This window comes from Vipera ursinii (assembly GCF_947247035.1).
Source record: "Vipera ursinii genome assembly, chromosome: Z".
In the NCBI taxonomy this organism is placed as follows: Eukaryota; Metazoa; Chordata; class Lepidosauria; order Squamata; family Viperidae; genus Vipera; species Vipera ursinii.
This window is the reverse complement of record NC_139517.1, coordinates 8,497,542-8,514,074: the sequence shown is the minus strand read 5'-3', so window position 1 is coordinate 8,514,074 and position 16,533 is coordinate 8,497,542. Positions and strand designations below refer to the sequence as shown.

At 37.2% G+C, this 16,533-nt stretch overlaps 1 protein-coding gene across 1 annotated transcript; it reads left to right on the top strand.

Moving 5' to 3' along the window:
- Positions 1-1,183: 1,183 nt before the first annotated feature.
- On the top strand, positions 1,184-15,499 carry LOC310649085 (vomeronasal type-2 receptor 26-like; the record flags this gene model as incomplete). The annotated part of the gene is made up of 6 exons (XM_083377348.1): positions 1,184-1,272; positions 2,454-2,631; positions 3,572-4,432; positions 4,906-5,133; positions 13,917-14,043; positions 14,604-15,499. 6 exons carry the CDS (start codon positions 1,184-1,186, stop codon positions 15,497-15,499), a joined length of 2,379 nt encoding a protein of 792 aa, XP_083233474.1.
- Between the last annotated feature and the right edge of the window lie 1,034 nt (positions 15,500-16,533).

Below are 16,533 nucleotides of genomic sequence, written 5' to 3'. Positions count from 1 at the left end.
CAGCATTAAGTTTTATCAAATAATGAAATACTTTTTAATGTTTAGATGGGACATTAGCCCCATTGATATTCCTTGTAATAAGTTTACTTTTCATCTTTAAATGAAATATCAGATTCCTGTAAAGACACCTTAGTCATCTCTTCTTCAGTGTCTGTTCTTTGAAGCTGGTCTGCTTCTGAAGACATATCCATCTCCATTTCATCACCTAGTTCTGAAATTAATTTATGTCTGCTGCAACCCATATAAATGTATGGCAGTTGCTAAACACCCACATTTTGATCTTATGACCATGGTGATGCTGAGACAGTCATAAGTGTGAACATTGGTTGTATGCTAAAATTTTGTTAGTACGGCATGTAATGTGGGCAAAGTTTATGTTAATAAGCACAAATGTTTTTACTTAAAAGATCATAGCATTGCTAACATTCTTTCTCAGTCCCACATGGTATCTAATTTCCTGGATTTCAGAAGACATCACCATCTTAATAAAGGATTGATATTGTGGTGTAAATACTGATTAATTTGAACAATATCACATATCAACATTCATCACAACTTTTCTCCTATAATGCTTTGGTTAGACCTAATGTTTAGGGGGCAGGGACAGTTCAAAGTCAAATAATAATTTTATACTTGGCATTAGACACTGAGCCCAATTCCCCAAGGGCTCTGAGCAGTTTACAGACCAATTTCCACTATAAATGTTAAAAACAAATGTCATGACCTAATTAAATCACAAATAAAATTATGTTCAAAGATGCTAACAAGACTGAACATCTATTGATTTCCCCTATCCACAGGGAATCTTAGTTCCGTAGCTTCTGCTCAAATCCTTGGAGATGTCCAAGGGACAACCCCCCCAAAAAAACAGGTCAAGATTGAAAGGTGTTATTAATTGTGCAACCAGAGAGCTAGAAATGTAACAATCTGCTCTTTGAGAAACAATATATATGGAACTAATCTAATTAGTGAGACTTGTTACTTATTGTCATGTTTCATTGTTGCAGACTGAACTTGTTCATATGTGGTGACACAGGTTCTCTTGAAGAAGATGATATTTTTCATTGCAGTCGTGGCAGTGTTACTATCAGGGCTTACATGCCTTACTGCTCAGATTAATGCATGTGCTGTGGGGAAATCTCCCCTTACGAAGCACAAGTATTTTTTGTCGGGAGATTTCATAATGGCTGGGATACTATCTCAGTTCTACATGATATCTGATCCAGTGCATTTCACAAGACATCCTTCTGAAGAACTAGTCGAAGAGCTCATGTAAAGACTTTCTCTTAACTATAGCATATCTCAGACCAGATATCTATCCTTAATAGAATGTTTGGACTGTGTTAATTAGTATTATTACTTGCACAAATTATTTCTCCTGTTTCTTGCTGGTTAGTTCCTTCATTCTAACATAAATTGCTGCCTTAATAAATATGTACACAGAGACACTTATGACAGATCTCAATTCAGTGATTAATTAAATTTCATATTAAGCTTTTCTCATTTAATTACTTTGAATCAATTAATCAATACTTTACTATGGAATCACTTTTTGTTTTGCCAATTAAATGTCATCATGTAATGATTTAATGGTTGCTGTGAATATTAGGGAACAATGGTGCTGTGTAACACTTTGAATTTGATATCTAAGCCTGTACTTCAGGAAGCATGAGGCAAGAATGTAGGGTCTGTCTGCCCTGATGAAAGAGCTACACTTTACTTAGGATAAGGAAGCACTAAGTCTATCATGATCAAATAAAGACTTTTATAAAACATTTGCCCTCAAGCATGCTTCTTTGCACAAATTCTTCATGTACAGACAAAATAAAAAGCATTTAAAGGCATGATGGAACAGCTAAATATACAAGTAGAAATATGTCTAAGAATTACATGTACATGATAATATGATTATTAAAGTTCCTTCAAGCAATTTATCTGTTTCCTAATGGAAATTGTTTATAAGGAATGAGTCATAAAAGTCAGCCTTCATCCACTAAAAATTGTACTTCTATTTTTTTCCAAAGAGCACTTTCCCCTTCATCAAAAATAATGTTTTTAACACACTGAAATATTTTTGCAGACTATTTGAGCAAGTATTTCGTTAGCTTTCATACTATTATATTAGAACAATGTACATTTGGTAGTCACGTAATTTATATATTATCCATATGATTTAGGGCATCTGTAGGAGTGGAAACAGTTTCTGAGTGCTTAAGCATTTATATTACTTCTTGAATAGTTGTTTGTGTAGTGTTTAGTTGAAATATTTTAAAACAGTATAGATAATGTCACATTCTTTGAGAAATAAAATATGATTTGGAATATGTCTCTCATTGCAGTTTTTTCCTACAGAACTATCAACACATTTTGGCCTTGGTTTTAGCTGTAAAAGAGATTAATGAAAACAACCACATTTTACCCAATGTAACTCTCGGTGTGCACCTCTTTAATAGTTATTTCATGGCGAAATGGACATACTTGGCTTCAATGGAGCTTCTTTCAACACAGGGCAGATTCATCCCCAATTATAAGTGTGATGCCAAGAACCAGGTAGTATCTGTTATTGCAGGACCTACCTCACACATCTATCCCTACATGGCAAACATTGTGAATGTTTATAAGATGCCACAGGTAAGATTTGACCTTGAATGAAGTGTAAAAGGGCTGTGAGAAGAGCCTTGACAGCCAGGAGGAAGAGCCACAGTCTATATGATGATCTGATAAAAAGCATCTGAGCCCAAACCAGAATATAAATTTGAGAAAGCAACTCAGAATTGACTCTCCCTTGTTTTTTGGAATGTAAAGGTAGAGGAGGAGGAATTGCTTTAGACTTGCAAGATCAGAAAACCAAAATCATGAATACTAAAATTTGTTTTATTGTAAGATTACAATAATAGAAGCCCACAAGTTTGAAAACAATTCTCCTCATCCTGTTACATTTACAAAGTTATGTTTACAAAGCTAAATAATAATAATAATAATAATAATAATAATAATAATAATAATAATAATAATAATAATAATAACTCTTTGTATTACATTTTATCATTTGGAAATAAAGTGGTAATTTAAACAGAAATGAAAAAAAAATGTGGTGGCCAGATGAGATATTTTAGATACTGTACTTGATTTATTTCTCAGTCTTAATACAAACCCGTTAATAGTTTATGGTTCCTTGCCTGATTTATAAATACACTTTGCAGAAGCGTATTTGCCAATGGTGTTCAAATGATGCTCTAGTTGTCATGGGAGGGCACCCAATACATTTTATGAATACATTTTTAATAATCACATTAAGGAATCATGATTAAAAAATTCAATATATTATTATTGGGGAATAGTTACTTTGCTCTTTAAATTAATTTCCTGAATTAACGCATTTCTGACATCTATGGCTTTGTACTTATAGTACAACAACAACTGTTGAATGAATATTCTGCACATCAGTTCTTTCTGAACATGTTTATATCTTGGTTATTATGCAAGATCATAAGTTAAGAGCAGATTTGTTTAAAAAAACAGTGTTTTATTCTGGAGAATAATGTTTCTTTTTTTTTTTTTGTATATTCAGCTTTTATATGGGTCTTCTCCAAAGATAGATGACAACATACAAATGGATTTCTCTCATTATTTTTTCCCAAATAGTGATCAACAGATTAAGGGTATTCTCCAGTTGCTGCTATATTTTAGATGGACATGGATTGGGCTGATTTACCAATCTAATAAGAGTGGAGAGAGATTCCTACAAAATAGTGTTCCTTTGTTTTCCCAGAGAGGGGTTTGCTTTGACTTCATGGAAGAGATGGTCAAGGAAACATTTTCTAATCAACTGTTAAGTGTCCTTGCAGATTTTCGTAAAACATACATGGTTATCATGAAGAGCACTGTCAATGCTATTATTCTACATTGTGAAAATCAGAACACTATCTTTTTTAGAATGTTGCCCTATGTTGAAAATTTTGTAGAGACACCCATCGAGAGAAAGGATAAAGTTTGGATAATGCCAGCCCAGATGGAGTTTACCTCGCTTGCACTTCAAAGAACTATGGATATGCATGCCTTCAATGGAGTTATATCTTTCATAGTTTCTTCCAAGAAAATCTCCAGATTCAGTAAATTCCTTCAGATGAGAAAGCCAACTTCAGAAGTGGAAGACCATTTAATGAGAGTTTTCTGGGAGCAGGCTTTTGAATGTTCTTTTCCTACAGATAAGTTAGGTGAAAATACTGGAATTCTGTGCACTGGAGAAGAAAAGTTGGAGAATCTACCTAAGTCTGTGTTTGATACCACCATGACTGGGCAGAGTTACTGCATCTATAATGCAGCCTATGGCATGGCACATGCTTTACAAGCCATGCTTTCCCCCAAATCCAAACACAGAACAAGGATAGGAGTTGGGACAGAAACACTGTTGATTCCAAAAGCATGGCAGGTAATAAAAGAATAAATGAACATTTCACATTGCTCTTCTCTCTAATGCAGTAAGCTGTGCTATAAAAGTTCTGGCCAATGAGAATGTTGTAATGATGGTTTTTAAGTCTCTTACCACTCCTTTTTTCTCATTTTTGAGACTTAGTGAAACCTTTGCAATTGTGAAGATATAACAATGCTACAAGAAAAAGAAAGAAAGAAAGAAAGAAAGAAAGAAAGAAAGAAAGAAAGAAAGAAAGAAAGAAAGAAAGAAAGAAAGAAAGAAAGAAAGAAAAAGAAAAGAAAAAAGAGTTTGGCAGAGTTTCAGTACATCTGTGGCAGGGAAGAAATATTGATGAGGGTTGAAGGAACAATTATTCTATTAATGTGCCCAATCATATTAAATGAACCCCCTGTAACTTATTGCTTCTGATTCTTTTTTATTTAAGTTCCTTACTTCTTTCCCATTAATCGTCAACCTCTGCTTCTGTTTAGCTCCATCACTATCTGAAAACTATCTCATTTAATAATACGGCAGGAGAGAAAATTTCCTTTAATGAAAATGGGGATTTGGAGATTGGATTTGACATTATCAACTGGGTCACATTCCCAAATGGGACCTTTATTAAAGTCAAAGTTGGAAAAATCAACCCAACAGCTTCACCAGATAAGCTATTCACCATTTCTGCACAAGACATCATCTGGCCTTCCATGTTCAACCAGGTATTTCTGCTCAGATTTCAAAATATGTGTTCTTTCCCTCCCCTTCTTGCTGTCAGAATTATTTATTTGAATGGATCTAATCCTTCAAATTGTCAGGCTGAAAACTGCAAAGGTGAAGAAATAAAGGTATTCCTCAAATTACAACCATGATTGAGCCCGAGATTTATGTTGCTAAGCGACAGTTATTAAATGAGTTTTTCTCAATTTTACGACTTTTGTGCTACAGTTGTTTAGTGAATCACTGCTACTATTAAGTTACTAACACAGTTAAATGACTTGGCCTCACCTTCACTTTGCTTGTTAGAAGGTAGCAAAAGATGATCATATGATCCTGGGAACATGCAATCATCGTAAAGGTGAGTCAGTTGCCAAGCATCTGAATTTTGATCACCTGAGTATGCAGATACTTTAATGGACATAAATGTGAAAAGTGGTCATGAGTCACCTTTTCCAGTGCTTTTATAACTTTGAATAGTCACTAAGCAAACTTGTGTTACTTGAGGACTACCATAAATTACCAGAAAACCTGAAATACAAAGACTGAAATCATTTTTATAGTATAACTTAAAATAATTTCCTGATATCTTTACAGTTTTAAAACTTTACAGTTTTAGCAGAAGTTAACCCAATACCTGCAGTAGGTACTGGATTAACTTCTGTTAAAACTGTAAAGATTTAACAAGGAGATTTAACAAGTCTTTCCTTTTTGGCATTTCAAAGTTAATAGAATAGAATAGAATAGAATAGAATAGAATAGAATAGAATAGAATAGAATAGAATAGAATAGAATAGAATAGAATAGAATAGAATAGAATAGAAACAAAATAGAATAGGATAGACTAGACTAGACTAGACTAGACTAGACTAGACTAGACTAGACTAGACTAGAATAGAATAGAATAGAATAGAATAGAATAGAATAGAATAGAATAGAAACAAAATAGAATAGGATAGACTAGACTAGACTAGACTAGACTAGACTAGACTAGACTAGACTAGACTAGACTAGAATAGAATAGAATAGAATAGAATAGAATAGAATAGAATAGAATAGAATAGAAACTAAATAGAATAGGATAGACTAGACTAGACTAGACTAGACTTGACTAGACTAGACTAGACTAGACTAGACTAGACTAGACTAGACTAGAATAGAATAGAATAGAATAGAATAGAATAGAATAGAATAGAATAGAATAGAATAGAATAGAATAGAAGCAAAATAGAATAGGATAGACTAGACTAGACTAGACTAGACTAGACTAGACTAGACTAGACTAGACTAGACTAGACTAGACTAGACTAGAGCTGGAAGGGACCTTGGGGGTCACTGTAGTACATTGGGACCTAGCAGGTGGTACATGACCATCCTAGAAAAGTGGTAGTGGGGGAGGGGAATGAGCTGAACTGGTGGTAGCACCGCACAAGCATGAGTGAGAGATGGCTGGAGCTGCAGAGCTGTCAGGGTTCAGTGGAAGCTACAGGATCAGCACCAGCTGGAGCTCGGCACTGATCGTGGCACTTCTTCTGAGCCCAGAAAAAGTGCCGATCAGCTGGAATGTTGCAGCATCTCCAGGGTCATGTGATTTACATTCAGATGGTTGGCAACTCATTTATATTTATGACGGTCACAGTGTCCCAGGGTCATGTGAAGTGACCAAAACCTGCTGCAACCACCCAGCAGAGGGGGGAACCAAACACTCCCCCCACCCCCACTGCCAATCCTCAACAGAAATGCTCACAACAATGAAAACCCCAGACAGGAGGAAGAGTGCCACCGGGTAGGCAGGCAGGTGTCTTGCTCGGCTGTGGCTTGGGGGACACTTTTTTCAGTGCCATTGTAACTCCAAACAGTCACTAAGTGAACTGTTGTAAGTAGAGGACTACCTGTACTTCATCACTTTTTCCCTTTTTTGGGGGGTCATCAGGTTTTTGACACCTTGCTAGGTGATTGGTGGTACTTGAATGTTGCCATATCCTAAAAGTGGTACAATGGATGAAAAAGTTGAAAGGCCCTGTTCTAGTCCAGCCCCCTGCTCATGCAGAAGCACCTATACCATCTCAGACAAGTGACTTTCTAGCCTCTTCTTGAAAATCTCCAGTGATGGAGCACCCATGATTTCTGCAGGCAAGCTGTTCCACTAGTTAACTGTCCTCACTGTGAGGAAGTTTCTCCTTAATTCCAGGTTGCTTCTCTCTTTGATCAGTTTCCAACCATTGTTTCTTGTCCTGCCCTCTGGTGCTTTGGTGAATAATGTGATCCCCTCTTCTTTGTGGTAGCTCTTCAAATACTGGAATACTGCTATCATGTCTCCCCTATTTCTTCTTTTCTTTAGACTAGCCAAACCCAATCCCTGCAGCCATTCTTTGTATGTATTAGTCTCCAGGCCTTTGATCATTTTAGTTGCTCTTCTCTGAATTTTTTCCAAACACTCAACATCTTTTTTGTGATATGGTGACCAAGATTGGCTGCAGTATTTCAGGTGTGGTTTTACTAGGGAGTTATAAAGTGGTTATAATATTTCACGTTGCCTAGTTATAATCTATCTATCAATCTCTGTATCTGTCTCTATTTCTATTTATCTCTATCTATCTATTTATAAGGGACGCAGTGGCTCAGTGGGTTAGGATGCTGAACTTGTCGATCAGAAGGTCGGCAGTTTGGCGGGTCGAATCCCAAGTGCCGCGTAACAGAGTGAGCACCTGTTACTTGTCCCAGCTTCTGCCAACCTAGCAGTTCGAAAGCACGTAAAAATGCAAGTAGAAAAATAGGGACCACTACGGTGGGAAGGTAACAGCGTTCTGTGCACCTTTGGAGACGTCCTCAGACAAGCGCTGGCCCTTCGGCTTTGAAACGGAGATGAGCACCGGCCCCTAGATTTGGAAACGACTAGCACACATGTGCAAGGGAACCTTTACTACTATCTTTTTATTTATTTATATCTTGATAATTAATATGTAGATCAGTGCTGGGATTCAGCTGGTTCACTGAATAACAGATTGTTAATGTTATTGAAAAAAGTTGTGAAACAGTAGAAAAAGGCTGCCATCTCTTTTCTTGAAAACATATTCTAGTTGATGGTTATTACATGCCTCTGATTTGGATTCTATCCTAGTAACTATATGGATAAATGGTCACCATCTTGGCATAATAATTCATCCCTGTTTCACAGTTATTCAAACAATTGTTTAGATCCCACCTGGTCAGCTAATTTGTTGCCTTCCTATTCTCCTTTTGCCTTATCAAACTATGTACTTTTTCTTTAGCTTTCCCTTTTCTTGAAAGGCATATACTGATTTTCAGATTTTCCATTTGCTAATCATTGTATCATTGTAACATAGGTTACAGATTGATCATATAGAACAATCTCTATTTGATTCAAGACTGATTGGTTAGCTTTTCTTGCAACTATCTGTTTTCTTTTATTCTTGCTCCTCAGTGTCACATTTCCAAGCCATTTATTGAAGCTGGTAGGAATTAATTGAGTCGCTTATTGAAATTGTAACAGAATTAATAACAGAAGAACAGACTTAGAAGGGACCTCTAGTTCAACCCACTACTTAGGCAGGAAACCCCATACCATTTCAAACAAATGGTTGTCCAAACTCTTCTTTAAAATGTCCAGGGTTGGAGCATCCACAACCTCTGGAGGCAACTTGTTCTACTGGTTAATTGTTCTAATTGTCAAGAAATTGCTCCTTAGTTCTAGGTTGCTTCTCTCCTTTATTAGTGTCCATCCATTGCTTCTTCTCCTGCCTTCTGTGCTTTGGAGAATAGCTTGGCTCTCTCTTCTCTGTGGCAGACCTTAGATATTGGAACACTGCTATCATGTCATTTCTATCCTCATCCTTTTTTACATCTTCTGAAGCAGAGCATAAAAGAAAGTCAAGAATTCCTTTATATAAAAGCCAATTCTCAGAATACAGTATAAAAGAGTTGGGAGAGACCTTGAATGACTTCTAGTCAACTCCCCTGTCCAAGCAAGGAGACCTTATACCTTTCCAGACAAATGGCTGTCCAATCTCTTTTAAAAATTCCCCAGTATTGGAGAACTCAGAATTTCTGAAGGCAAGCTGTCAAAAGCATCAGGTCAAAAGCAAAAAGCCTAATAATAGATCAATTACTTGATACCATCTATAGTATATGGGCAGTAGAAGACTCCAGAAAGTAAAGCCTAATTTTATAATACACAGTGTCATGGCGCCGATAAATGAGACAAATCAAACAAAATGCAAGCATTGTTTATCTAAAAAGTCTTAATCATAAAACATAACTTCGGCACTCATGGAGGGATGCCAGAATCTGAAATATCCACCCCCTTGCAAAATATATTAAATACAGTTCTCCACCTTTCTATTTTTGTCATTAGTCACATTCTCCAATTAATTTAAAGAATTAGTTTATCTTCCATTAGACAGCCCGCCAAGTTCTTATCTTCTTAAAACATCCGGGTAGCTTTCCTTTGCCCCCCCCCCCAAGTGAAGCAATTAAAATAACAGGCTGTCTCTTATTTTGTCAGTTTGCAGCATTGACATCCACCACCTCCTTACAAAAGAACAGATCCTGTAATGTAAACAAACACAAGTTAGGAGTTGGCTTTTGGTTTGCTGGGGTGTTTCTCATAAAACTTTTTGATAAGTCTGTCAGCTTTCACATCGCTAGACTTCACCCAAATGGCTTCAGACAATGGGTATCCCTTCCATTGTACTAGGCACTGCAGTTTTCCCTTAAAGATTCTGGAGTCAAGAATATGTTTCACTTCATAATGGGTCTAACCCACTACTATGAAGGGTCCAGGTGGAGGTCTTAAGGTGGAGGCTCAAAAACATTTCAGTAAACTACAATGGAACACTGGGTGAATTTTCCCCAAAAGTCTGGGGAGTTTCAATTTTACTGTGACCGGGTTGATGATTTTCACAATGGGGAAAGGCCCCAAGAATTTTGGTCCCAATTTTTTGAAGGGTAATTTGAGAAGTAAATATTTAGTTGACAGATAAACCTTCTCCCCCACTTGGAATGTTCTTTGGGGAGTCCTCTTTTTGTCAGCTTGCTTCTTATAGGTCTCAAAAGTCTTTTTTAAGGCCACCTTTGTATTTTTCCAAACTTCTTCCCAACAACTCCTGATCTCCAGGCTTCTGCACCACCGCCAGCTGTTGCAAGGCTTCTATTAGCTGGGGCAAGGTCAGAGATTGTTGGCCTTTCACTTGTGAGGGTTTCCCCAACCTCCCATTGCTGCAGAGGCCCCAGGCTGGGGTCCTCTGTCTCTATGGGTCTGGAGGGCTTGGCAGGGGACTCCTGGGGCTGTCAGGCAGTCTGGTCTACAGAGAGGATTCTCCACTCACCCAAAGTCTCAGATGGTCTGGCAGCTCTCCACCATTCTGCTTTTGGGGCCTCCGGCAGTCCAATCTCAACATGTGTGCAGTCTCCACTGGAGTGATTCCAGCCTGACAACCAGCTGACCTCTGCTAACTGCAGATGGAAGTTCTGCAAAAATTAATCTTCCCACAGCATACTTTCAGTTAAATCCTGATCTTCACTGTTGGTAGCTGCCAAGTCTTCAGTTCTCGGCCAATTCTCTGTTACCATGATAAAGATTCTCCTCTGAATCTTTGCCAACTTCTTTTAAGGCCATATACAACAGCAGGTTGTTTGAAAAAAATGTAGATTCTGGCATGATGGCATGGTGCCAATAAATGAGACAAATCAAACAAAATGCAAGCATTGTTTATCTAAAAAGTTTTAATCATAAAATGAAATATCGGCACTCATGGAGGGATGCCAGAATCTGAAATCTCCGCCCCCATGCAAAATATATTAAATACAATTCTCCACCTTTCTATTTTTGTCATTAGTCACATTCTCCAATTAATTTAAAGAATTAGTTTCTCTTCCATTAGACAACCCGCCAAGTTCTTATCTTCTTAAAACATACCCAATTGAAAGCTAGGTGGAAGTTAGATCAAAAGGTTGGCATCACAATTATAGATCAAAATTTAGTAAAACAAATTAAATTGTGCACATATAAAGAGGATATATAATGCTTTAATTGAATTGGATTCGGAAACGGAATTAGTTAAAGATTGTATGATAAAGTGGGCACAAAATATTCAGGAACCAATTTCGCTGGACACTTGGGAGATAATTTGGGTCAGAAATGTTAAATTTACTCAGGCTCAAAACTTAAGAGAAAATTTTTATAAAATGTTTTATAGATGGCACCTGGATCCCAAGAACTTGTCTAACATGTATCCTAATTTACAGTCTAAATGTTGGAGATGTGGTAGTTTAGAAGCCACCTATTTTCATATGTGGTGGACTTGTAGAAATATAAAAGCTTTTTGGATTAAAATTTGGTGGAACATTCAAAAGATTTTTAAGAGAAAGATAAAGTTTTCTCTGCAATTGTTTTTATTGGGTATTGTTGTAGATTGTGATGTTAAAGAAACCAATTTGATGTTGAATATGATAACAGCAGCATGGTTACTGGTGGGACAATATTGGAAGAAGGATAGTTTGCCTACTATAGAAGAATGGGTGTTTAAAGTTTCGAATCTTGCAGAAATGTCTAAGATTTCTGCTTACTTGAAAGATCATTCACAGGAAAGATATATTTCAGTTTGGAGGAGATGGATAGATTATATTCAGAATAAATATGGGACTAAAAAGTTCCATTTAGCTTATGAGTAGATTTCAGAGGATATTGTTATTGATCTTAGTGTTGGTACTTTGTATGTAGTTATGTTAAAGGGGAGTTAAAGCACATTATGAATTTGGTTAATTGTATAATATGCATAATTTTATTTAGAATATGATTATTATAACTATAATCCTGTATTTAGCTCTGGGAAGTGGGGGGGGAGTGGGCGGGTTTGGGGTGGGGGGGATTTGGGGATATATTGTAAAATCTTGTTTTTGTAAAACTCTTTAATAAAAAAAAAGTTTTAATCATAAAATGAAATATCGGCACTCATGGAGGGATGCCAGAATCTGAAATCTCTGCCCCCATGCAAAATATATTAAATACAATTCTCCACCTTTCTATTTTTGTCATTAGTCACATTCTCCAATTAATTTAAAGAATTGGTTTCTCTTCCGTTAGACAACCCGCCAAGTTCTTATCTTCTTAAAACATCCGAGTAGCTTTCCTTCCCCCCCAAGTGAAGCAATTAAAGTAACTTATTTTTTCAGTGCAAAAACATGTCAATGTTTGCAGCATTGACACACAGATTTTGTATGCAATATACAGCAATCACAGAAGTTCTTTCACAATGACTGCATTAGTCTTTTCTGCAATGGATCTACTTATTGGAGTTTTGTGGGGTTTTGAATGTTTGCTTGGCACAACTTCCACTATAGCATTGTTGAGACATACTTGAGAGCTTACAAGGAACCACCATCACCAAGCATTAAATATGCAAACACATATACAGTACACACACAGAGTTGTCTGCATGTACAGATTTGCAGAAAAGGTGGCACAACCCCATGAAAAATATGTTGTAAGTCATACTGAAAATCTTATTCACTTTATCATGTGTAGATCATTCAAATATTATACCCAATCTTGACCACCAGTCTCCTACCTTCTCTAGTAAAAGTAATAAATACAGTGAAGGGAATTATATTATATGAAAGGAATTAAAAGGAATAAATACATATTTTACAAATACAAATATACACAAACACACATACACAGAGAGAGAGAGAGAAAGAGAGGAGGGGGAGAGGAAGAGATTGAAACAGAAAAGAAAAGGTGGACTTGGGAAATATATGTTTACATACAGTTCCAAAGTTAGCTATCAACACTTAATTTCCCTGTGAGAAAAAAGAATTATCACCCACTTTAACTGTAGTTGTAGTATTGAAAGGTCTATGTCAACCTGAATATTCCCCAAGAAGATGATTTGAAGGCAATCAATTTAGCTAGGGCTCAGAGGACAAAACAGGAAGACATTTATTTATTTTATTTATTTTAATCCCATTTATATCCCCCGCTTCTTCGAAGACTCAGGGCGGCTTACAATTTAAGCACAAACCAATGTGCTTAGCAATAGCCTTCATTCTATGTATATGCCTGCTTATTAGGGCTTTCGGGGGGCCCCAGCGGCATTATTACAAAGTCAGCTTATTGCCCCCAACAATCTGGGTCCTCATTTTACCTACCTTGAAAGGATGGAAGGCTGAGTCAACCTTGAGCCTGGTGGGATGCGAACCTGTTCTAATTACAGGCAGCTGGTATTACTTAAGGAGGCATTAGCCCACTGTTCCACCAAGGCTGAATACAGAGAAACATATGATGGATAGATGGATGGAGACTCTGCCAAGTTTTAAAGGAAAGCAATTGGTGCTTACCTTCCTGGCATGAATGGGAAGGAAAAAAAGAAATGGGGAATATCATGTCAGTGACCACATTAACGCTGGTACAAAGTGAAAACCTCACCATTGCTGTGGCCAAAGTAGAGTAAGGAATTGAAACTCAGAGGAAAAGGTAATTCATCTCTATTTCCAGCTAATTTATGCATAGGAAAAGTTATTCTGGATCTTTATTTTCACCTAGCCAAATGATGTTATTTTCATGTTTCCAATTTTTAACGCTTCTACTGCATTTTGATTCTAATTCTCATTTCCTACAATACTTCCAATGACTTATTATAATTGTTCTAAAACAACTGATTTTGGAACATTTACACTTTATTATTTAAAAGTAAAATTCACCCTGAAATAGAATTTTCTGATAGAAAACTTGTGACTTTTAATAAATCCTGCATTTACTTCTTGATAGGTTCAACCTCTTTCTGTATGCAATGACAACTGTTATTCAGGAACCAGGAAGATGAAAATAGAAGGGAAGCCATTTTGCTGTTATGACTGCCTTCCATGTGCAAAAGGGGAAATTTCAAACCAGATGGGTAAGAGTGATTTTTGCAAAACTATTCAGACATCTTAATTGTGATTCAAAATGCTAATATTTAAATGTCTGGTGTAGACTTTTAATATCATGACTGAATGAATGACATTGCTTTATACATTTAAAAATGAAAAGATATTTCAGAGAATCCAAAAATAAATGATCAGAGTTGCTGCAGATTATGGCTTCTGATTAATGCTGAACAAAACAATGAAAAGATATCTGTAATGAAAACCTTTTTTTTCTTTTGTAAGATGAGGGATCTTCCCAAGAAAGAGAGAAGAGAGAGAGGGAGGGAGGGGAAGGAGAGGGAGAGGGAGAGATAGCAGAATTTGCATAAAAGAGGAACAGGGTAGAATTGTATTAAAGAGGAATAAGGTAGATTTGTAATCATAAAGCAATTTATAAGTATCAGACAATCTGGCATACTTAAAGCATGACACCTAAGTATACTGTACAGTAAGCAGGAATTTTTAATTAATTCTATTAATTTACTCTTCTGTTAATTAACTATGAGTCCCAGTATTTCTAGAAATTGATCTTAATGCTTTCTTGTTTCAGATGCAGTTGATTGCTTGCAATGTTCAGTAGCACAATATCCAAACAAGGCTCAAAATGTCTGTATTCTAAAAACAACAACCTTCCTGTCTTACAGTGAGCCACTGGGAATCACCTTGGCCATTATTAGTCTCTTCTGTTCCTTCCTTACAGCTTTGGTACTGGGGATCTTCATTAAAGAGCAGGACACACCCATAGTCAAAGCCAACAACAGGAATCTCACTTATATTCTTCTCACTGCTCTCCTCCTTTCCTTCCTTTGCAGTTTACTCTACATTGGGAAACCTGACCAAATGAAATGTCTGTTGCGACAGACTGCTTTTGGCATCATCTTCTCCATAGCCCTTTCTTGCATTTTGGGGAAAACAACTATTGTTGTCATTGCATTCATGGCCAATAAACCAGGCTCCAAAATGAGGAAGTGGGTGGGGAACAGGTTGGCCAAAAGTATTATCCTATCTTGCTCCCTAGCCCAATTCATCATTTCTACTGTATGGTTGGCAATTTCTCCCCCGTTCCCAGATTCAGACATGCACTCCATAGATGAAGAAATTGTCTTGGAATGTAATAAAGGTTCATCCATCATGTTTTATCTTGTCCTTGGCTTTATGGGATTCTTAGCGGTCATCAGCTTCATAGTGGCATTTCTAGCCCGGAAGTTACCTGACAGCTTTAATGAGGCCAAATTTATCACCTTCAGTATGTTGGTCTTTTGTAGTTTCTGGATATCATTTGTCCCAACTTATCTGAGTACAAAGGGAAAAAATGCATTGGCTGTGGAGATCTTCTCCATTTTGGCTTCAGCAGCTGGATTACTGGGCTGCATTTTCTTCCCTAAATGCTATATCATTATGTTTAGACCTGATTTGAATACAAAGGAACAGTTAATAAAGAAATAATAATAATAATAATAATAAGTTGGAAGGGACCTTGGAGGTCATCTAGTCCAACCCCATGCTTAGGCAGGAAACCCTATACCATTTCGGACAAATGGCTGTCCAGTCTCTTCTTAAAAACTTCCAGTGTTGGAGTATTCACAGCTTCTGGAGGCAGGTTGTTCCACTGGTTAATTGTTCTAACTGTAAGGAAGTTTCTCCTTAGTTCTAGGTTGCTTCTCTCCTTGACTAGTTTCCATCCATTGCTTCTTGTCCTGCTTTCAGGTGCTTTGGAGAATAGCTTGACTCCCTCTTCCTTGTGGCGGCCCCTGAGATATTGGAACACTGCTATCATGTCACCCCTCACCCTTCTCTTCATTAAAGTACACATACCCAATTCCAGCAACCATTCCCTCTATGTTTTAGCCTCCAGTCCCCTAATTATTGTTGTTGCTCTTCTTGGTACTCTTTCTAGAGTCTCGACATCTTTTTTACATCGTGGTGACCAAAACTGGATGCAGTATTCCAGGTGTGGCCTTACCAAGGCATTGTAAAGTGGTATTAGTACTTCACTTGATCTTGATTCTATCCCTCTGTTAATGCAGCCTAGCACTGTGTTGGCTTTTTTGGCAGCTGCAGCACACTGCTGGCTCATATTTAAGTGATTGTCCACTAGGACTCTGAGATCTCTCTCACAGTTGCTACTATTGAGCAAGGTACCACCTATACTATACCTGTGCATTTGATTTTTCCTGCCTAAATGTAGAACCTTACTTTTTCACAATTGAATTTCATTTCGTTAGATAGTGCCCAGTGTTTGAGTCTGTCCAGATCCTCCTGTATCTTAAGCCTATCTTCTGGAGTATTGGTTATTCCTGCCAGCTTGGTGTCGTCTGCAAATTTGATGAGTTCCCCATCTATCCCCTCATCCAAATCATTGATGAAGATGTTGAAGAGCACTGGGCCCACAACAGAGCGCTGGGGCACCCCACTACACACTTCCTTCCATGTAGATGCAGTTCCATTGAAGACCACATGCTGAGTACGGCCTGTCAGCC